The following is a 24,159-nucleotide window of genomic DNA, read 5'->3' as shown; positions in this document are numbered from 1 at the left end:
TTGGACCAGAGGATGCAGTCATTTCCCCATGAACACAAACCAAACCATTATGGAGCCACCACCCGCTTGTACGGTGCCTTGTTGACAACTTGGATCCATGGCTTTGTGGGGTCTGTGCCTCACTCAAACACTGCCATCAGCTATTACCAACTGAAATAGGGACTCATCTGATCAGGCTACGGTTTTGCAGTTGTCTAGGGTCCTCTAGTGCCATAGTCGAGTAATACCAAATTTCACCACACTGTCCTGACAGATACGTTGGTCGTACATCCCACACTGATTTCTGCAGTTATTTCACACAGTGTTGCCTGTCTGTTAGCACTGACACCTATGCAAATACTGCTGCTCTTGGTTGTTAGGTGGACGCTGTTGCCCACTGCATTGTCTATAGAGAGAGGTAATACCTGAAATTTGGCATTCTCGGCACACTCTTGACACAGCGTATCTTGGAATACTGAATTTCCTAATGATTTCCAAAATTGAATGTCCTGAGCATTTAGCTCCAACTACCATTCCATGTTCAAAGTCTGTTAATTCCCATCGTGCAGCCATAATCACACCAGAAACCTATTCACGTGAATCACCTGGGTACAAATGACAGCTCCACCAATTCACTGTCCTTTTATACCTTGTGTACACGATACTTCCGCCATCTGTATATGCGCAAATCGTTATCCTATGACTTTTCTCACCTCAGTGTATAGTGTGTTGTGATGCAGTGTATTAAAATTACTCTGGGTTCAAGCTAAATAAAGTGTTTTGAATGCCATGGACTTTCAGCTGATTGGTCTCCAGCCATTACCAAGTAGTAGCTGCTTACTCCTGTGTAGTTTGCAACACTTCTGGTTGGGCTACATTTCTTCAATTAAGATTTAAACAAAAAATTGAGTCCTGTAATTGGCCATCGAGTTGCTCTGTTCTCGCATCGAAAACCTGCCTTATTTATGGACTTTCTGACACTTCCCACATTACGGTGGTTTGCAAATATCCTCCACGGAACATACAAAGAACCAAAACTAATGGAACCACTGTGTACAATAAAACACTAGAAAATCTGGGAGAGAATAACAATATGAAATAGGACACACACACGCACACACACACACACACACACACACACACACACACACACACACACACACACAGAGGAGTGGGGGACGATGATTAAGTGATGCCTGTGGGAGCATGTAGGGATGTGGGTAGATAGGGTAGATAACAAGGATGACGACAAGCTTCCTCTGTCAAACTCCCTGACTACGATGATGGGATATATTAGAGGTAGGTAGTACAGTGCTGTTCAGGGCAAGTATGCAATGGCCACTCTTCCTGCCCTGTACACTTCAGCCTCAGCTCCTCCTACAAGTACTGTTGCCTTATTATTAAGTGGTCTATCAATTCTACATGACTCATGCGGATAGTACATTGTAACCTATGGCTTAGATATCTCCAAAAAATGTAGTGTTGCACCTAAATCTTTTCACAAGTGATACTTTTGCATGGCACCCAATTAGTGTGCCAAACTCGTAAAAAATGGTGAGTAGGTTGTGTGCTTTCCTTGTAAGTAGATTATATCAGATTGCTCTCCCCAATTTTTTCTGTTATGCAGACAAAATAATATTTCGCATCATAAACTGTGTACTCAATTCTGTTTTTAAGGGCTGGTGGACTGACAAAACTCAGACTGCTGGATCTACGAGGTGGGTATGGACTCGACGACGATACGGTAATTGCCGTCAGCTGTGGATGCCCTGCTTTGCAGGAACTTAATGTCAGAGAAGCAGAGTTGCTGTCTGATACTGCTTTCTCTCAGATCTACCATCTGGAACATCTTGAAATGTAAGCAGTCTTCGTTGACTTAGCAATTTAGTGTAGACAAAGTAGCCGAGTAATCAAACTGTGACTGGTGAGTGATGATTCTTGGAGAAAATGGAGATGCTGATTGAAGTACTAAATGACCCCAATGGTATGAAAATAAATAAAAATTAAACAAAATCACAGTTATAGGGTTAAATAAAAGAGGAGTGAAATATAAGTTAGGGTCTGAAACTATAGAACTGGTGAGGGTATCCAAGTATTTGGGACGTTAGAAGAGGGAAGATATAAATTGTGAACAAGACATCAAAGTCAGGATGGCACTGGTGAAAGAGGCATTTCAGAAGCAGACTCTTAGTGGTTTGAATACAGAACTAAGAAACGAAATAGTGAAATGCCTGGTACAAAGTGTGGCATTGTACAGAGCAGAAATGTTGACATTGATAAGGCAGGACAAGAGGTGAATTGAAGCTTGTGAAATGTGGGTATGGCCCAAAATAGAGAAGATCAACTGGACTGATAGTCAGGAATGAGGAGGTACTGAGAAGAGTCGGAGAAGATTGGAGGATGTTGCTGATGGTGAAGAATAGAAGTCAAACTGGATACGACATAACCTGAGACGAGATTGTCTTCTACCAGAGGCAATTGAAGGTTTTATTTTAGCAAAGACAGGAAAGGGCAAAAGAAAGTACCGGACGACGTCAGGACAGTAGACATCAGAGTGGTATGTACTGTACTAAAAATAGATAGGACTCACTCTGTCTGTGATGGACAACGCTGTTACATTTCGGGTCCTCTAGTGGCAGAGGGTTACATCTAGTGTCATAGAATTGGCAAAGTCTGCAGAGTAATTTGCATGTCTCGTAGTACCTCATCTGATATTGAGAACAGAATAAAAATGTGGAACAATTACTTTTCTGCATTCCTTCGCACTATCAACATGAGACTTAATTTAATTCATGTTCTGCACTTTGAGCCCAAATCTTGACTAGCTGAAACAGGCCTGAACCTTTCCAGCAGATTAAAAATATATGCTGCACAGACCTAAGGCAATTTATAGGAGTAGCATAACAACTTCAATGCTCCAAATTGAGACACAGTTATCTTCCTTTCTTCAGAAGCTTCCTTTGTAGAATCTGATTATGTAAGCTATTAGGTTTGTGGCTGTTGCATCACTTCGTATGTATATTTGTTATTTCCATCCATCTACATTAGACTGAAATTTAATTTTGTGACAATTTTACCTTAAGATGTTCATAACTTTTTGATATACATTGAAGATGCTCTTTTTGACAGAGGACTACTAGAAGTAAAATTCATTGCATTTTTCTCTGCCAGCTCATTCCCAGATAAATGGTGGCACACTTGCTGTTGTTCCAGACTGGACGTGTCGTGGTGCAAGGGTCTCGCCGGAGCCCTGTTCCCTTGCCTCGCCAGGCTACCGCGACTTCACACCTTGTTCGCAGAAGAACTGGAGTTTCCCATGATGCAACCTGGTCTGAGCAGTATCCTTGCGTTGTCCAGTGTGCGCTGCCTGACATTCAACTATTCCGTTGTTACTGGAGTGCCATTTCATAAGTTCCCAGGAAAGCTGGTCAGTCTCAGGTAAGATAAGATCCATATCTACATGGTTACTCTGTGATTCACACTTGTGTGCCACTCCATTCTCAAATAGCATGTGGCAAAAATGAGCTCTTTAAATCCTTCTCTGTGAGCTCTGACATCTCATATTTCATCAAGATGGTCATTTCTGTCTATGTACGTGTGAGTCAACACAATATTTTGGTATTCAGATGAGAAAGTTGGTGATTGGTATTTCCTGAAGATATCTTGCCACACCAAGAAATGCTCATGTTAACGCCGTAACTGCGGGTGATTTTCTAATTTTTCCATAGAAAATTGTGGGATATTTTTAATTGATAATTAGAATGGTTGTAAGATACAGTTAAACAAATGTAACTTACTGTAGAGTTGATTTTTCAGGGTGTATACGACCCGGGACAACCGGGAGATCCGGGAAAAACCCGGGAATTTTTTCATCCGGGAGAAAACCGGGAAAAACCCGGGAATTGTTTACAATTCCAGGAATTTTTCATTGTTTTAGTTTTCATTTAAATTTTTGTGATTTTGTGTGGCAAGAACGAATCCTCTAACAAAGGATGTTACTGTATCCCGCTACTGCAGAATAACACTGCAGCAACGAAACATGAACGAGAGAAAAAAAAAAAAACGTAAAATAAACTTAAGTTGCAAAGGAAATGCGCCGTATACACCAACAAAACACAGTGCTCATACAAGCGTCTGCCAACAGCAAAATGTGTCAAAGACTTTTGGAAGACTATGCAATGCTTTATAACAACAAATTGCCTCCGATCAGCGTGACGTCACAACTGTTTAAATTAGATTCCTTTGAGCAGTTGCGGGCGGGCCCTAGTGCATGCGTAGTTGAGTCGCATATGAGTAGTACCTTCTCCCGCTTCTTGTTACAGAAGTGTGGCTTGGCGCCACTACCTAATATTGCACCGGTTCGGAAATATAGTAAATCCGGGGCTGATGCACAGAGCAGTCTGAGTTGTGGTGGGGAGGTGGGTCGTCTCCACGTGACCTGTGTTTACGTTCAGTGATTTTGTTGTTTCCTTTTCGTTTATTGCTCTCACGTTAAATGATAAAATGGATTTTTGTGACCGGGAGATATCAAATGAATTAAAATACATTCGAATAATTAGGGATGGCTAAAATATGTCATTAGTTTCAGATTTTATTTCCACCTTTCTGATAGTCAAGCATTAATCGCCTTGCAGAACAATGAAGTTATTTTTGTCGATTTGCTAAAGAGATTTGGCTTTTATTAAGCTTTTCTGCTAGGGCAGTCAGTTTATTTGAAACGAACTGTTTAATTTCACACTGTTGGCTGGTTTCAACTGTTCGCTGATTACAAGTGCTCGTATGACATTATGCCATAATAAAGAACCAAACATGAGATCATACAATACTGGTACTCCAAGAAAATTTACATACGAATCTGGACATATGAATGTGCACTTTAAGCCGAATTATGCATTTTAGTATGGTTCACGAAATTCCGATGATCTTGAAGTATCCTTTGATGTCTTGTTTCTTTTATGACCTAATGTAAGATCACACATTTACGTCGTTATTAAAAATTTTACTAGCACATTTGTGTGATGTATATTAAAGTGTATCACGCACAGAAAAGATCAACATCATATGTGGATGCTTAGCTTCTCTTCCAGCTTATTAATTATATGTGAATGCTATGTATATTAATTTAAACCATTAACTTTTCTTATTTGTGCTTTTGTGCTACTTAAGAGTGATCTTGCTATGGGTTGATTACATCACGTGTCCTATGCTGTCATCAGCTGGCGAGATCACGTCACATGAATGATGAGTGGCTTACAAAAGCGCATTGCATCTCATTTTCAATGCTTCGGAAAGTAACATGCGGTATATGGTGGAATTCGAACTTATACCTTCGTAATACAAAAATATGCAGCGTACATACTGCTGCACATCAAAGATGTTTCAAAACGTGTTTTTGTTTCCCTGAGTTTCGTTTTCTAAAGTGGCGGGAAATTCTACTTCAGTATATAAAACCATAAACATTCAAAGGATTGATGAGTTTTACAGTGTCAAGGAATAGTATATGGTCACTTTAACACGGAAAAAGTGTATTTTCGCCCGGGAGAAAGTGTATTTTTAACCGGGAAATCCGGTAAAAATCCGGGAATTTTTTTTCCTTGTCCACATAGACACCCTGTTTTTAATTGACATTGAGCGTAAATAATGCAGCAAATACAAAAGTTGCATTCAGTGTTGTAAAAGCAGAAAAAACTTATTGATAAATATTCTGCGTGTTGTATATCTTACAGCAATGTTTTGTGCACAAGCTATGGAATATGGATACGAAACTGCTGCCATGAGAAGTTACATGTGTAAGTATGTGAGTGCGACAGACTGATCTATAAAATGCATATCCTGTAGTTTCAGAAGGGAAAATAGTGACTTCGGATGAACCAGAGGAACAGAAAAAGATCTGATGGGAAAATAGCAGCCTACGATATTTCAAAGCAATGGGAAAATCACAACTTCCAACGTGCAAAAAGGGTGGAAATAATGTCAAACACAATAATCACAGGCCCCATGAAATTGTCCGGAAGGAGCTGATTGCACACGTCCATGTTGCCCGAGGCTGAAGGGCTAATGGCTGCCCTTGCAACTCATTTATCATATTTGTGACAAGTGTAAGTGACCATACGAAAGTCTTTATACGAGGAGAGTCAAGTGTCCTCTGAGCCTGTCACAGCTGCAGGATCAAATAGAACATTCTTCGCTTTTGTGCACTGAACAGATGAATCACTGTGAACAAAGTCTGGTGAATGAGGAGGCTGTGCCAGATATTTGGATTCACTTTCCTGAATAGTCTAGGCTGTCCTCCAGGCTGTATCCGGTCAGGCTTTGTCATGCTGTAGCAGTACTCCTCACCAGGAAAGTACTTGGGCTCGAACAAACGCAAATACACCAAAATCGTGTGAGAAATAATGTATAGGTCTCTTATTGCACTAGTGATACTCCCGCATCTGCAAAACTCTGCAGTCATCCATTAGAGGCCTCTGCGTATGCCATGCCGCACTGCACACTGACCTGCCGGTACGCCAGTCGGGACCAGTAGGGATGGTGCAGTGTGCCTCTGAAGTTGCGTTTTGTGACATTATTTGTGTATTGAAGCATCAGATGGCTCGGCAATTGGTAATCAATCCTGCTAATGTATTGCGATTGGTTGAGATGAAGTTATGAAGAACCCTTCTTCGTGAAGATGGTATTGGTATAGAAGATGAATCATTCACATGTTTTCTGGTACCTATTATAGTGCAGAAATATGAGTGTAAGTTAGAAACAGGTACTGTTGTAACACTAACACATAATGATGATGATAGGGATGATAATGACAAACAGCTCATTGCAAACGGTAGTGCTACGGCAAGTGCGGGAAGAGGCGATGGAAGCAGTGACAGTGAATACCAATCGTCTCCCAACAAGAAGGTTAAAGCTGCAAGTATCATTACAGCGTTTGATGACAACACACTGTGGAACATGTATGATGATTATTACGTAAGAGGTTTCGACACATACGACAAACTTCTAAAAAGATACCCTAAACTGAAGTCTAAAAGCAATATTAAAAACATACTGGATTACGTGGCAAAGAAATGACAAGGAAATACAGTTTTCAAAGGAAATCGCACACTGCTGTTAAAGACCATCAAGAAGCGTGTAATGGCGAAATTCGATGAAACGTGAGAATGCGGTTTCGCCGTTCATTATCGGCATTTACAACATTGGGCATTGGACGTAGCCAGAAAACTTGGGTGTACAAACTTTACAGCTTCACTAGGCTTTATTACTAATTTGAAAAAGGAGTTTAGGATAACATCGTGCCGTATCACTATGCTCCAAGCACGAAAAGATAAGGATGACAAAGAAGAGCTGATTGAAAGAGCTCAAATGTTTGTTGCTGTCGTCAATGAGTGTATCACAAGGGAAAACATTGATATTAGTTCTGTATGGAACTGTGATCAGAGTCAGTTCAACTATGAACTTTCTTGTGACAGAACACTATCGATGAAAGGGGAAAGAAACACTGTCGCGATGTTGCAATCAGTTAACTGTGCAACACGTAGTTACACGATCGATGTTGCTACATCAATGGGTGAACGATTGGCAGACAAACTCTATATTTGCTTCCAAGAATCCAGTGGAAAGTTTGGACCCCACATGTCAAGGGAAATAGAAATGCGGTGCCCTCCAAATGTCGTCGTCGATGCAAGTGTGAGTGGGAAGATCACGAAACAACATCTGAAGACGTTTTTCTTTCAGTTTTGAATCCACATTAGTCGAGAAAGTCATTAGTACTTTGTGACTCCTGGTCTGGACATAAAGATGAACGAGTACTACTGGAAGCATCTGGCGGAAAACATGTAGATTTAAAAATCATTCTGCCTAAAACTACAAAATATGCACAACCTCTGGATGTGTATTTCTTCAGGCAATATAAAATATATGCCAAGAGAATAACAGACTCCATTAAACTATGTTCCAGTAATATGCAGCCGAAATTGCACGACAGATTCTTTATCATGAATATGCATTCTGTCATTTACAATCAGTTATCTGCAGGAGTATACAGACCAATGCTTCGTTACGCGTGGCAGAACGCTGGCTACGAAATTGGTGAACCAGTGAACAACTTCAAAAGTGTCATTGACGTTGCGTTCAACACTGATATTATAGAATGTGCAAATACGCCATGCGATCAACTTGCATTTCTTCACTGTGCGTTTTGCAGTCATTCGTATTGCTCGGAGCATTTTATTGACATTCCGCATTTACATTTATAGTTAAGATTGCTGCATTGCGTATGGCATCTACAATTACATCTACAGTGATATCTAGAGCATGACTGCGGAGTTTTGCAGAAAAACGACACCCACCAGCACATTCAGAGGTACATAATGGTCCTGTAACCAAACGTTCACACAGATCTGTTTGTTCGAGCCCAAGTACTTTCCTGGTCGGATCAGAAGTCCTCATTGTTTACTCCTAATTGCAGAGTGAAGGTGATTTGTCAGCATGTCTGAATAAGTAGTAGTTTTTACTGAAATGCTCAAAATTACTCCATTTGCATCCCCGAAGAGAATGAGCATGACTTTTCCAGCAGACACTTGAGTGCAAAATTTTTTTGTTTCAGCAATGAGCTGTGGTACCATTCCGTACTTGCTATTTTCATTTCTGGTTGGTGATAATAGACCCAAGACTGCTTGCTTGTAACAATTTTTCCCAGAAATGCATTATCTTTGATGCAGAAACAATGCAGAAGTTCTTCACAGGCATTGAAGCGATGGTCTATCAGTTCGGCTTTTGACTGACGTGGCACCCATCTTGTAGACACACCTTATTGAAGTGGAGTACATTGTGAACAATATTCTGCACTGATCCAGTACGAGTCTTCAAACTTGTGGTTATTTCATTCGGAGTTACATGTCTGTTCTCCTTTACAAGCCACTCCACTAACACAGTGTTTACATTCGTCACTATGCAGTCAGCCTATCCTGGTCTTGGCGCATCCTTCACAGGAGTTACACCAACTACCTACACCACTCCTACACTTGCTGCATTGACAGACACGAATGACCATGTTGTGCTGTCACTCCACGATGAATTTCAATTGATTTGACATCTTTGCTACACAAAAAATGCATCACAGCTTGCCACTCGACCACGGTGTATGTTGACAGCGGGGCAGCCATATTGCTGTGGATGCTGCTGCCTTCTCCTGATTTGTAGCATCACTCTGCCAGTTGTCGGTCACTTTCCGAACTTCGAGGAACTTTGTTGCTACCCATTAACTCAATTACACAATTTTTCGAAGTTTCATGGAGCTTTTAAGGTTTTAATTTGAATCGCTCTTGTAGAATAAGAGAACAGGAAGTACCAGAAATGTCATCTACTCATCTACTGATACCCCAGTTGTGGCTGGCACGTAGGCCACAGTGAAGATGCCCTGGGAGAACATATGAAATATCGAGAAAGTTTTATGTAAGTGTCTTTAATTGTGCCTGTCTGCAACTTGACGTTTCTTCTTTATGGCAAGTAGCAATCTGTCTTTTTCTACATTTTAATATTATGAAAAGGATAGATTGCTGCTCACCATGTAGTGGAAATGTTGAGTTGCAGAGAGGCGCAAGATAAAGACTGCTAAACAAGTGAGCTTTCTGACAAAGAGCCATGTTTTGACCCCCCCTCCCCCCCCCCCTCTCAAACACACACACACACACACACACACACACACACACACACACAAACGGACACACACACACACACAGAGAGAGAGAGAGAGAGAGAGAGAGAGAGAGAGAGAGAGAAATCACTACATTGTGTTGTCTGAATACTTTTATTTGATAAAATGCCTAAATATATTCTATAAATGCTGCACTAGTTTTGTTGTTATACTTCTCTGTATCAGTTGTTATATAATTAATTTGTTGGAGCAAGATTAGTATTTTCTAAAACCTTTCTGCTCCTCCGAAAGAACTGCTTCATATCATTATGTCACATCCTTTGAAATTCACAACAAAATAAGAGGGTGTGACGTAACAAATATGAAGCTAAATATTTTTAAAAGCAAGATACATAATTTTTCTAACTGAAATATGCCACTACTTAGTGGAAGATTTCATTAAGATTAAAGTGATATTTTGAGCTGGATTCTTAAAATGAAATAAAAATTTACACTTGTTATAGAGGATGAAAATTCTGAAACAGCTGTAGAAAGAACTTTGTACAAATTCTTCAAGTAATATAATACGTAAACTCTTCAACAAGTAATACTGTAAGTTCGACAAAACTTTAAATAAGTAAGTTGTAACCCTGACATGTCTCCTGTACATCAGACTAATGTCCTGAAATTCTGTACATTATGAGATGAATAACGCACATTTCACATATAAATATTATGAAAAGGATAACTGCTACACACTGTAAAGATGACACATTGAGTGGCAATCTATCATTTTCACAATGTTGTTTCATGGGTTGCACATTAAAATCTACAATATGTTCTAAACTTATTTACTTCATGATATTTAAATATAGTTCTTTGTGAAGCACTTTCTTTGGCTAGAGATTTATGTTCCATTTGTTATTCAGCAAGTTTTGCATTTGTTGCCTTTTTCTTGTTTTGTCACCTTCTTTCAGTCTTTTTTTCATCCCTTGTTGTGAGTAAATGTAAGCCTACTCATATGCAATTAAAATTTCTCAGCAATAGTGTTGTACAAGCCTTCACAGTATAGAGGTACCTCAGTTGGATGGTCACACTGTCACAACAAACACAATGTCTCCATTGTTATCACAGGGAGCTGAAAATCCGAGGCTGTCGAGGTGACCCTAAAGCCACAGATGGACTGTCTGAGCAGATGCCTGATCTCAAAATCTATGGCAGCATTGAAGCAGAGGATCCAGCTTTCAACACAGAAGATCACCAAAATGATGTAGACCTTGAAGGGGAAGAGAATGTGGGGCTCGGTGGAGCAGACGAAATACGTGACGACCGTTCAGATAGTGGCAAAGTCAGTGACGTTGACAGTAGCAGTAGCAGTGATAATGAGAGTGATAGTATTATTTGGGATGAAAGTAGTATACCTTTTCTCTTTCTGCAGGATGTGTGATGAAATAACCTACAAACACTTACATTAAAAAAAGAAAAAAATACATACCACATGAGATTACACCAGATCAACCATAAATGGACAACTAATAATGCAGTAGCAATAAAGACAATAGCTTAATTGTATTAAAGCAAAATGACTATAAAATTAGATAACACCTTTAAAGATAATAAAATCACACAGATAAACTGGGATAAACAGCACAAATGAAAAAAAAAATTGTCAAACGTTGCAACACAATCCTAACACTCGATTAAGATAGACCGTGCATAGTGATAAACTGTAGAAAATGTAGACTACATGAAACACTCAAAAATCCATGAATCATTAGCTGTGATCAGCCCAGTGGTAGATAGCATAGATAGCCCTACATAACTTATTAGTAAAAAATTAAACATTCTTCTATCAAAATTCTATATATACATAAAAAAATATACAGTAAGAAAACCAAGGTCATTAGCACAAAAAATAAGATGTAAAAATACAAACAAATGGGAAATTCATATTGTTTGCTACTACCCAGTACATATCCATACTAATATTCCGAATTCTAAAATGATCACCATAAATGAAAGTAACCTGCTCCAATACAGAAAAACTTCAGTAATTGACACTAACGAAATTATACTGATACTAAAATTAGTGCAGCAAAACTACTTTCAGTTCAAAAACAAAATTTATACGCAGACAGATGCAATTGCCATGGAATGCAGCATAGCTGGGACAATAGTGGATTTATTCTTAAACATGCTAGTAGAAAAAATTTCCAGCAACACACACACATTGATTTTAAAAATTGTGTATTATTATAGATACATCAGTGATACACTAATCCTAGTCGATGGAGACAGTGCAGACACCCAGCAGATACACAAGGCACTGAATGCACTGCACCCTAAATTGGAAATTTTCAATAGAACCAGAAAACAATAAAGCAAAACATATCCCCGACCTAATCATAAAATAATACACACAGATTTGAAATTTGCTGTGAGCCCACTATAATAGAAAATGATATTAATGTAGATCCACACTGCCCAAATGTATATATACTTTTATGCCGTGATTAACAAAATAATAAACTTATCGCTTAAAGAAGACGCCATACAAAAAGAGATTAAAATCTTACAATATATGGCACAACAAAATTATTACAGTCCATAAGTAGTCACTCAACCGTACGATAAACACACCAAACCAGCACAGCCAGTGATACAAAAAGAAGTAACACTCATGAGAGAATACCAGTAAAACCAAAACCAAACAAGACATAGTCTCAGCTCACAAATTCAACTGGATAAAACGAAATGGCTCATGTATTCAAACTTTAAAATATACAAAATTCGATGCAAGGACTGTGATAAATTCTACATAGGCCAGACAGATAGAAACCTTACCACTCGATACTGAGAAAACCTTTAGAGGCAGCGACAACAATCCTTCTACATTTTTCCACCACCTAAAGACCAAGCAGCACTTAATAGATAATACAGAAGAAACTATTCAAATTTTACCATTGCCAAAAGGACCACTGATGAACATTCTGGATGAGATGGAAATCTATTTACATACACACACAAACACTCGGAGAAAATACTAATCAGCAAATTGATCTGAATTGCAAAGAATACAAAGAAAAGTATTATAATTATCCAGTAGGACAATGGATGGATACATACAAAGAAATACAAGGTGACCAGAGATTACATTATAGCCAAGTTCACAACAAAGTATAGATTCGAACAACCAGTACTGAACCACACACCGTCGCTGGAAAACCCGTTCGCAAACAGATAGGATGACACGTGTACAAGAAAATAGGACTACCAGAATTTGTAAATAATATCAAAAGTGAAAAATACATACAATTAAAAAAATAGTTATAACACACAGGAAAGGAAAAATATATCAGTAGCAAAGATAAATACCTACATAACAGCAATGGAACAGAACTGCCAGTAACTACACAATATTGCTGGATTATCCGTCAAATAAGCTGTCACAAAAATACTGATACAAAGAATAACCTGACAACTACATGAAGTAATGAGTCAGGTTAGGCGATAATCAATCATTATTGCCCCATTTTCTAGTGGCTATTAATAGTTTGACTACAGCTGTGTGGCCTACAGTGTCACAAGCCCTATATACTGATGACTTTTGTATCTACTGTAGCTTCTCCACTGTGGGTGTTGCCAAACAGTGACTGTGGGGTGCCATACGAAAGGCGCAGTCCTCGGCTGTCACCCGTGGCTTTCAGCTTTTCGCCAACAAGGTGTGTTGTTTACTTCTGTCGCTGTCGCACTGTCCATTTACAACTAAAACTCCACCTCAAGGACCGAGTGCGCAGTGGGCTGGAGACTCATCATTTTATGGGATTGGGCTTCGATGCCCAGTCGTCGTGGCTTCCCCATCTTTGCCAGCTTGAGCAAATGTGCTGGTCACACCTTAACACTTTCAGACCCTCTGGCTACAATTGTGTACATAAACTTCTGCTGTGCCTTAGCTGCAACAGAAGTATTTTTTCACAATGGAAACCTGAGATAAACATTTGTGAATGTTCAACCTTTTCATTGCTGTTGGGCATCACTATGAAAATATCAACAAGTCTGTAGCAGGGCGCAGCAGCTCGTGACCACCAGAATACATGGATGTGGTTGGCTTACTATATTCCACTGAACATTGTTATTGTCATTTTACATGATAATTATTGAATGATTATTTTACTATTTATTACAATACAGACTATTTTGTAATTGGTTATTTTCGCCCATAAAATGAAGGCAAGTGTGTGGGATATGTTTTGAAAATGGGTACATATTTTTGAATTAATCTTGCACCTAAAATCATTTTTAAAAAATCACTTAAGAATATTACCACAGAAATAAGGATTTTTCGATTCCTGTAGCAAAAATTTGGGTATGAAAGAGTTAATACTCCTCACTGTCTCAGTAACAGCAGTTGGGATGCAAACAGCTCCACACTTTTGCAGCTCTACAAAACTCTGATCCTTTCATGTCTCGGTTATGGGAGCCTGATGCATGGCTCAGTACAGTCTTCAGCTTTGTGTGTGCTGGACCTGATACACCATTGTGGAGTCCAATTTCTGGAAGGTGCCTTTTGGACCGACCCTGTGAACGGCCTACTCGCAGAGGCTGGTGTCCCTCCCCTACGGATCAGGTGCTGACAACCACTGCTCAACTGTGCAATAAACATTTGCTTCTCTCCTGTGCGTCCAAACTACTGTGTCCTGTGCCTTGGGAGGCAGATCGACTCCCACAACAGAGACTGAGATCATGTGTCAAGTTCACAGTTTGCATACCGTCTCCGCTTGAACTCCATCTTGCCCCACTGTCACCTCTGGTCAGGAAGAAATCCTGTGCACCCCTGCAGTGGGTTCTCTATCCTCAGATCTGCCTCGATCTCTCGTCCAGACTGAAAGACTCGATAGACCTTACAGTCTTTTGTGACCTGTCCATGGATGTTCTGACGCATTTCTGGGATCAGATGAGGTATACATTGATGGCTGTGCAGTCAAAAAATGAATCTATTTTGCCTACACGTGTGCAAGATACAGTGAACTACACTCCCCACCAAACGGATGCATTTTATTCACTGCAGAATTGGTGCCCATTGGTAGGGTCCTCAGGCTGTGCTTCTTGCTCTGATGAGTCGTTCTTAATTGGTAGTGACTCCTTGAGTAGTCTTCGGGCTGTCGACAAATGCTATCCTAGACCCCCTTCGGTTGTGACTATCTGGGATCACCTGTATCACCTCCACTGTGCCGGAAGATCAGTTGTGTTTGTATGGACCCCTGGTCGTGTTGGGTTCACAGGGAATGAACAAGCCTACTGGTTGGCCAAGTTGGCTATGAGGATACCAGATTTGGAGATGGGGATACCAGAATTGGACTCGATGCCGCCAGTTGTCGGAGACGTGAAATGCGAATTGGTCTGCCTTGGTTTCTCCGAATAAACTGTGAACTGTAAAGCAGTCTGTGGCTGTGTGGCATTATACCTTTTGTACTTCTCAAGGGGAATCTACGGTCCTCTCTTGGCTTTGCATCGGCCACACTGGCTGATCCACAGCCACATCCTCTGAGATGAGGATACATTCCACTGTCAGTGTGTACCTGTCTCAGGGTGGCCCACATCCTACTGGACTGCATTAATTTGGCCACCTTGCATCAAAACCTTAAATTTCTTGGTGCTACCTCTGTTGCTAGGAGACGGCGCCATAGTGGCCGATTTGATTTCACATTTTACACCTGAAAGTGGTTTTTACTTCTCTCAGTGATGGAAGACACATTAGCCTCCTCAGACGCTCAAAGGATTGGAGGGATGCCCCTTTGGCTGTCCTTGCTTGGTGGTCTAGCCTAGCTGCCGCCCCTCCCACCTTTTTAAATCTTCTTATTCTTTTACGTCTGTCAATTGACAGACTCCTTGTCATTTTTCTCTTTTGTGAGTTTTTGTCTTGTCTGTGTAGCTAGTTTTCTTCTGGTAATGGAGGGTGTGCAAGCACTGGGCATATGCAGAGGCTATCTCTTAGCCTTCTCGATCCTCGGATACAGTCAAGTACACTGGATCTTGTCTTTTGTGGTCTTCCTCTCTGGGGACTATTCCCAGCTTGACAAAGGATTAAGGGACTGATAACCTCATTGTTTGGTCCCTTTAACCCATCAATTCATCCATCCAACCGTTATTACTCCAGTAACATCAAAGAACGTAATTAACAAAGCAGAGATATAGTGACAGAACCACCAATACTGCATAGATGTCAAAATCATCAGGTTTATGTAAAAATGTATAGTAATGAAATCTATTTAATAATTATCTATGTAGTTGTTGTTGCTGTTGTTATCTTCAGTCATAACTCTGGTTTGCTGCAGCTCTCCATGATTCTCTATCCTGTGCAAGACTCTTCATTTCTGAATAACTACTGCAGCCTATATCCTTCTGAATCTGCTTCATGTATTCATCTCTTGGTCTCCCTCTATGATTTTTACCTCCCACACTTCACTCCAATATTAAATTGATGATCCCTTCATGCATCAGATTGTGTTATACCAACCAATCCATTCTTTTGGTCAAATTGTGCCACAGATTTCTTGTCTCCGTGATGCTATTCATTACCTCCTCATTAGTTATGTGATCTACCCATCTAATCTTCAACATTCTTCTGTACCTGCACATTTTGAAAGCTTCATTCTTTTTGCCTAAACTTTTTATCGTCCATGTTTCACTTCCATACGTGGTTACACTCCAGACAAATACTTTCAGGATAGACTTCCAAACACCTTAATCTACATTCGATGTTAACAAATTTATCTTCTTCAGAAATGCATTTCATGACATTGCCAGCTACATTTTATATCCTCTCTACTTTGGCCAATATCAGTTATTTTGCTTCCCAAATAGCAAAACCCATCTACTACTTCAAGTGTCTCGTTTTCTAATCTAATTTGCGTGGCATTACCTAATTTAATTTGACTACATTTCATTAACCTTCTTTTGCTTTTGTTGATGTTCATCTTATATTATCTTTTCAAGACAACGCCCATTCTGTTCAACTGCTCTTCCAAATCCTTTGCTGTCTCTGACAGAATTACAATATTTTTGGCAAACCTCAAAGTTTCTATTTCTACACCTTGAACTTTACTTTCTTGTCTAAATTTTTCTTTTGTGTCCTTTACTGCTTGTTCAATGTGCAGATTGAATAACATTGTCTGTCTCATTCCTTTATCAACCACTGCTTCCCTTTTGTGCCCCTGGACTCTTAAAACTGCTGTCTGGTTTCTGTACAACTTATAAACAGCCTTTCACTCCCTGCATTTTACCCGTTACCTTCAGAATTTCAAAGAGAGTATTCCAGTCAATGTTGTCAAAACTTTCTCCGAGTCTACAAATACTATAAATGTAGATTTGCCTTTTCTTAATATATCTTCTAAGTTAATTCATTGGGTCATTATTGTCTTGCCTGCTCCTACATTTCTTCAGAATCAAAACTGATCTCTCCCCAGTGTCGGCTCTTACCCATTCTTCCATCCTTCTGTAAACAATTTGTGTTAGTATTTTGCAACCATGACTTATTAAACTGATAGTTAGGTAATTCTCTCACCTTTCAGGAATTGCTTTCTTTGGAAGTGGAATTATTACATTCCTCTTGAAGTCTGATAGTATTTCTCCTGTCTCATACATCACGCACACCAGATGGAAGAGTTTCGTCATGGCTGACTCTCCCAAGGCTATCAGTAGTTCCGACAGAATATCCTCTACTCTCAAGGCCTTGGTTTTGACTCAGGTCTTTCAGTGCTCTGTCAAATTCTTCTCACAGTATCATGTTCCCATGTTCCCTTCTCATCTTCATTTACATCCTCTTCTGTGTCTGTGATATTGCCTGCAAGTTCATCTCCCTTGTATAGAACATCTATATACTCCTTCCACCTTTCAGCCTTCCCTTCTTTGCTTAGGACTGGTTTTCCATCTGAGCTCTTAATACTGATACAGCTCGTTCTCTTTTCCCCAAAAGCCTCTTTAATTTTCCTGTAGGTAGTATCTATCCTTCCCCTAGTGAAATATAGTTCTAAATCCTTAACTTTCTCTTCTAGCCCTTTCTGCTTAGCCATTTTGCAATTCCTGTCAATCTGATTTTTTGAACATTTGTATTCCCTTTTGCCTGCTTCATTTGCTACACTTTTATATTTTCTCCTTTCATCAATTAAATTCAATATATCTTGTGTTATCCTAAGATTTCTACTAGACCTTGTCTTTTTACCTATTTGATCCTCTGCTGCCTTCACTTTTTCATCTCTTAAAGCTACCAATTTGTCTTCTACTGTAATCCTTTCCCCTGTTCTAGTCAACCATTGCCTAGTGCTCCCTCAAACTCTCAACACCCTCTGGTTCTTTCAACTTATCCAGGTCCCATCTCCATAACTTTCTACCTTTTTGCAATTTCTCCAGTTTTAATCTGCAGTTCATAGATCCCATCTCCCTAACTTCCTACCTTTTTGCAATTTCTCCAGTTTTAATCTGCAGTTCATAGGCAATAAATTGTGGTCAGAATCCACATCTGCCTCTGGCAATTTATTGAAGTTTAGAAGCTGGTTCCTAAATCTGTCTATTCCATGTATGCAGCCTTCTTTTACGATTCTTAAAACAAGTGTTAGTGACGATTAAATTATGTTCAGTGCAAAGCTCTACGAGGTGACTTTCTCTTTCATTCCTTTCCTCCAGTCCATATTAACTTACTATTTTTCCTTTTCTTCCTTTTCCTATTATCGAATTCCAGTCCCTGATCACTACTAAATTTTCGTCTCCCTTAATTACGTGAGTAATTTATTTTATCTTGTCATACATTTCTTCAGTATCATCATCTGTGGAGCTAGTTGACATACAAGCTTGTACCGCCGTGGTGGGTGTGGGGTTCATGTCTATTTGGCTACAATAATGCGTTCAGTATGCTGTTCATAGTAGCTTATCCACGTTCCTATTTTTGTATTCATTAGTAAACCTACTCTTGTGTGACCCCTATTTGATTTTGTATTTATAACCCTGTATTCATGCGACTAGAAGTCCTGTTCCTCGGCCACCAAACTTAACATTCCATGTTCCGATCTGTAGCAAGCCAGTTTTGTTTCTCTTGATGGTGACATGCTCCTGAGTGTTCTGCATCTGGAGATCGGAATGGGGCACTATTTTACCTCTGGAATATTTTACCCAAAAGGGCACCATCATCAGTTTAATGACACATAGAGATTCATGTCCTCAGGAAAAATTACAGCTGTAGTTTCTCTCGTTTTCAGCAGTACACCGCACTGTCACAGCGAGATGGTTTTGGTTGATGTTACTAGGCCAGATCAGTCAATCATCGAGACTTTTGCCCCTGCAGCTACTGAAAAGACTGGTGCCCATCATCAGGAACCACCCGTTTATCTAGTCTCTTCAACAGATACCCCTCCGTTGTGCGGCTGTATGTAGTGTTGAAACGCAAGCCAACCCACTGGCAGCAAGGTCCACGGTTCATAGAAATTACGTACCAAAATTATCTATCATTTCTTACCGGTAACGTGATGATGGCAATTGACTCGAAATAAGCCTATTGTAAAAATAAAAGGAATTAATCTTAGCAGCATACTTGGAATTATAATTATACAATGTCCTTAAAACACATATACCCTGCAGCAGGCACAGAACAACCTAATGATACTACATCTATGGGGAGCTGATTGTGTCTCAGCTGGAATTGTGCAAATGGACCAAAATTTAATAGTATTGCTATTAGTCATTTAGTTATGTAACATTGTGTCTAAACTAGCTTTTCTGTAAGATATCGATTCAGGCAAAAACTGTTTTGAAGTAAGTTAATTGCACATACTTTTGTAAATTTGTAGAAATCATCTACAAAAATTTTTGAATTTCTATTGCAGTGACAATGGATTTGAAATTACACTACTTTCAAGTGATAAAATGGCAACACTGATGAGGTACCAGTTCTTAAACTGCACTGACAGAATTAACATGTATTATTTCATGATTTTTGTAAATTAATTAATTTAAAATTAAAGTTTGTCTGTCTGTGATATAGTTTTGTTCTTGTATATTTATTGCCTATTTCTTTCTGTTGTATACAAGTTTTGTTGAACTACATGTTCTCTTTGAAGTAATTGGATTTAATTATTAAGTGAATTTGGAATTGGCAATTGATATAGTATCTGTATAATTCATGTGAGCAGTCACAGTTAAATTATTGTTACAAGTGAATATTATTAATTAAAAGAGTTACTTCTAATTTTTGCAGTAAATTGTATATTTGTAAGGTCAATTCCTAAATTTTTATGGCTCTTTCTATTAATGTATGAAACTTAAATAGTAAATTAGGACTGGAGATACTATTATTTCAAGTGTTAATTATATATATATCAGAGTACTACCAGTTAAGGTCTTTAAACACAAAGAATTTTTAGCTATTTCATTCCATATGGAGGATCCTATCTCACAACTGATTCTGCAAGATTGAACCTACTTAATTTATTTGGTTGTATATCTCTGTTATGAGAAACTCATTTTAGAGTTTAAATTTCCTGGATTTATAATTGTAGAATATTTCAGATATAGGTGCAGCTTCTGATTAATGGTAGGTGGGTTACAGAGTTGTATTTGTAATGAATTTGATGGGAAAAAAACTGTTCATGAAGTTGAATTTGATTGTAATTTAATTTAATTAATTCAGCTGACATTGGGTGTGAGGTGTGCATGCATCACACGTAGCTCTTATTATTGGTCATTCTATTAAAGTTTCGAAGTAGGTGAGAAGTCGTAATATAGATATACTGGAAAGTGTATAAAGAAAGAGGTTTGAAGTCAAGTGTTTATGGCTCAAGTAATGGGTTGTAACTTAGTCAATAACTTCTCTAATGATCTGTCACTCTGACGATCTTTGTGATAACTTTTACCTCGATTATTTTCTTATGGTCACCTTCTCACATTTTTCTGAAGCTGTTTACCTGCTATGCAGTGTTGCTCTTGTACTGTGTGGCCTCTACATCTGCAGAGGGCTGTAAGAGCTCACATCTACGCCAACTCGCTAAGAAATGTCTTAACTGTGTTTTCAAGAACTCTTCCATATTTTGTTGCTCTTATGTTACAATTACACCATTTGGTGAACTTGGATCTCAGTACAGAACAAAGATAACGACATTTCTCTTCAGCTTACTTTAGCTGTTTGTGGGTATTATTGTAGGCAGCTTCTCTTGTTTGCCTTCGAAAAAACTGACAAGCTATGGCATCAAAGCATAAGCGACCCTTCACAGCAGGTGGATACACCCGATCACTGTCACACCTCGGTGACGTACTGTGCTCGTGCGTCGTGCTCCAACCCTTTACAGTGATCAAACTGGTGCGCGCATGGCAGAAATTTCTTTATGTGCTAGTTACCTATGTGTTTCTACATGAATTTCATCTGATTGCAAGGAACAGGTGGAACATCACGTCACACCACAAGCTACACGTTACAGTTTTTAGCCTGCTGTTATCAGTTTCCTATCTACAACTGCATCATACTTCGTAAGCCACCTAATGGTGTGTGGGGGAGGGTACTTTTGGTCCCACTATCTGATCCCTCCAACCCATGTTTCATTCACGAATAGTATGTGGTAAGAATGATTGTCGGTAAGGCTCTGTATTGGCTCTAATTTCTCGAATTTTGTCCTCGCGGTCAATACACAAGATGTATGTGGGTGAAAAGTGCTGTCCCGAAATTTTAATAGTAACTCTCCATGGTGCACAATGCCACTCTTGTAACGCCTGCCAGTGGAGTTTGTTTAGCACCTCCATAATGCTGTCTCGCCAGCTAAGCAATCTCGTGACGAAACGCGCTGCTCTTCATTGGATCTTCTCTGTCGCCTCTATCAGTTCTACCTGGTAGAGATCCCAGATAGATCAACAATACTTGAGAATCAGGTGAACAAGCGCCTTATAAGCCACTTCTTTCGTGGTTGAATTACATTTCCTTAAGATTCTTCCGATGAATCTGAGCCTGGTGTCTGCTTTTCCCACTGTCTGTTTTATGTAGTTATTTCACTTACGGTCGCTCTGGATAGTTAAGCCTAGATATTTTATGGCAGACACTGTCTCCAGCTGTTTGTCATCAGTAGTGCAGCTGTACAGTAGTGGATCTCTTCCTATGTATGCACAATATATCACATTAATTTATGTTCAGGGTCAACTGCCAGAGCCTGCACCAATCATCAATTCTCTGCAGGTTGTTCTGCAAATTCTTACTATCTTCTGGCATTGCTTCTTTGTTATTTACAACTGCATCCTCTGCGAATAGCCTTAAAGAATGTCTGACACTTTCTGCTAGATCATTTGTATATATTGTAAACAGCAACAGTGTTATCACACTTTCCTGTGGTACTCCGGATATTACCTTTACGTCTGTCGATTTTGTTCCGTTAAGAGTGACATATTGAGTTCTATCTGCAAGAAAGTCTTGAATCCAATCACAAGTCTGCTTCGATACTAAATAAGCTCATATTTTTTTCCTTAAATGGAAATGCGGGACGGTGTCAAATGCCTTACTGAAATCGAGAAACATGAAATCAACCTGAGCACTGTTGTCCACTGCGCTGTGGATCTCGTGGAGGAACAGAGTGAGCCGAGTTTCGCAGGATCTCTGGTTGCGGAATCCACATCGATTTTTATAGAGGAGATGTTCATTTTTCAAAAAGTCATAATTATTGAGCATGAAACACGTTTCATAATTCTACACTTGATTGACATCAGTGATATAGGTCTATAATTGTGTGGCTATGTCTTACAGCCTTTCTTAGAAACGGGGGTGACCTGAGCTTTTTTCCAGTCTTTGTGTACCTTTCGTTGATAAATTACTACCAAAAGGAGAGCCAGTTCTTTTGCATAATCTTTATAGAATCTTACAGGTATCTCATTCGGTCCTGACACCATTCCACTACTAAGTGATTGTAGCTACGCTTCAGTTCCGCAATTGGTTATCTCAGTATCTGCCATTTCGACATTCGCACGACGATTGAAAGGAGGGACAGTGTTACAATCTTCTGTGGTGAAACAACTTCGGAAGACCAAATCCTGTTTTTTGGCCTTCTCTCTGTTATCTTCCATTTTGGTGCTGGCATGGTTGCTGAGAGAATGAATAGATGATTTTGATCGACTTATTGATTCTACATACAAACAAAATCTCTTCGGGTTTTTGCTCAGGGCGGTTGACAATGTTTTACTTCAAAATCGTTGAACGCATGTCTCATTGCTCTCCTTACACTCATTTTCACTTCTACACCTACTTCTGCATCCATACTCCGCAAGCCTCCTGACGGTGTGTGGCGGAGGGTATCTTGAGTACCTCTATCGGTCCTCCCTTCTATTCCAGTCTCGTATTGTTCGTGGAAAGAATAATTGTCGGTATGCCTCTGTGTGGGCTCTAATCTCTCTGATTTTAACCGAGCGAGGTGGCGCAGTGGTTAGCACACTGGACTCGCATTCGGGAGGACGACGGTTCAATCCCGTCTCTGGCCATCCTGATTTAGGTTTTCCGTGATTTCCCTAAATCGCTTCAGGCAAATGCCGGGATGGTTCCTTTGAAAGGGCACGGCCGATTTCCTTCCCCATCCTTCCCTCACCAGAGCTTACACTCCGTCTCTAATGACCTCGTTGTCGACGGGACGTTAAACACTAATCTCCTCCTCCTCCTCCTCTGATTTTATCCTCATGGTCTCTTTGCGAGATATACGTAGGAGGGAGCAATAAACTGCTTGACTCCTCGGTGAAGGTATGTTCTCGAAACTTCAACAAAAGCCCATACCGAGCTACTGAGCATCTCTCTTGCAGAGTCTTCCACTGGAGTTTATCTATCATCTCCATAACGTTTTCGCAATTACTAAATGATCCTGTAACCAAGCGCGCTGCTCTCCGTTGGATCTTCTCTATCTCTTCTATCAACCCTATCTCGTATGGATCCCACACCGGTGAGGAATATTCAAGCAAGGGGCAAACAAGTGTACTGTAACCTACTTCCTTTGTTTTCGGAGTGCATTTCCTTAGGTTTCTTCCATTGAATCTCAGTCTGGCATCTGTTTTACCGACATTCTGTGTTCTGTTTGCTAGAAACCCTTCTATCAAATCACAGAATTGGTTTGATATTCCACAGAGCCATGTTTTGTTCATTAGGTGGCAGTGCAAAACTGTATCAAAAGCATTCCACAAGTCGAGTAACACAGCATCGATGTGGATGCCCGTATCTTTTCTGGGTCTCGTGACAAACAGAGCGAGCTGGATTTCATGTGATTATTTTTTTTCCTGAACCTGCATTGATTCCTATAGAGACAGTAAACTTTTCTCTCTGCTGTTCATTTGCATGGACAGTTGTTCCACAGTTGTGCCCGTATAAATGGATGTGCCAAAGCTAGAACAGAACCAGTGCGTGACTTGCCAGTGCCACCTTCCTGTCGCATCACCTCACTGCCTCACCCTCCCAGCCGTCATCCTCATTTCCCTCAACTCCTTTCCTCCCCCTTTTCACTCTCACCTATTCCACACGATCGCCCATGCCAGTCAGCCTGCTGTGCCGT

General features: G+C 39.8%; 1 protein-coding gene across 1 annotated transcript; it reads left to right on the top strand.

The window, feature by feature from the left end:
• The first annotated feature begins 1,709 nt into the window (after nt 1-1,709).
• On the top strand, nt 1,710-11,057 carry LOC124552367. Its single transcript, XM_047126632.1, has 3 exons — nt 1,710-1,836; nt 3,193-3,417; nt 10,745-11,057. Exons 2-3 carry the CDS (start codon nt 3,296-3,298, stop codon nt 11,055-11,057), a joined length of 435 nt encoding a protein of 144 aa, XP_046982588.1. The 5' UTR covers nt 1,710-1,836; nt 3,193-3,295.
• Nucleotides 11,058-24,159: the final 13,102 nt, after the last annotated feature.

Source organism: Schistocerca americana, chromosome 10 (assembly GCF_021461395.2).
Source record: "Schistocerca americana isolate TAMUIC-IGC-003095 chromosome 10, iqSchAmer2.1, whole genome shotgun sequence".
In the NCBI taxonomy this organism is placed as follows: Eukaryota; Metazoa; Arthropoda; class Insecta; order Orthoptera; family Acrididae; genus Schistocerca; species Schistocerca americana.
This window is presented reverse-complemented; position numbering and strand designations above follow the sequence as displayed.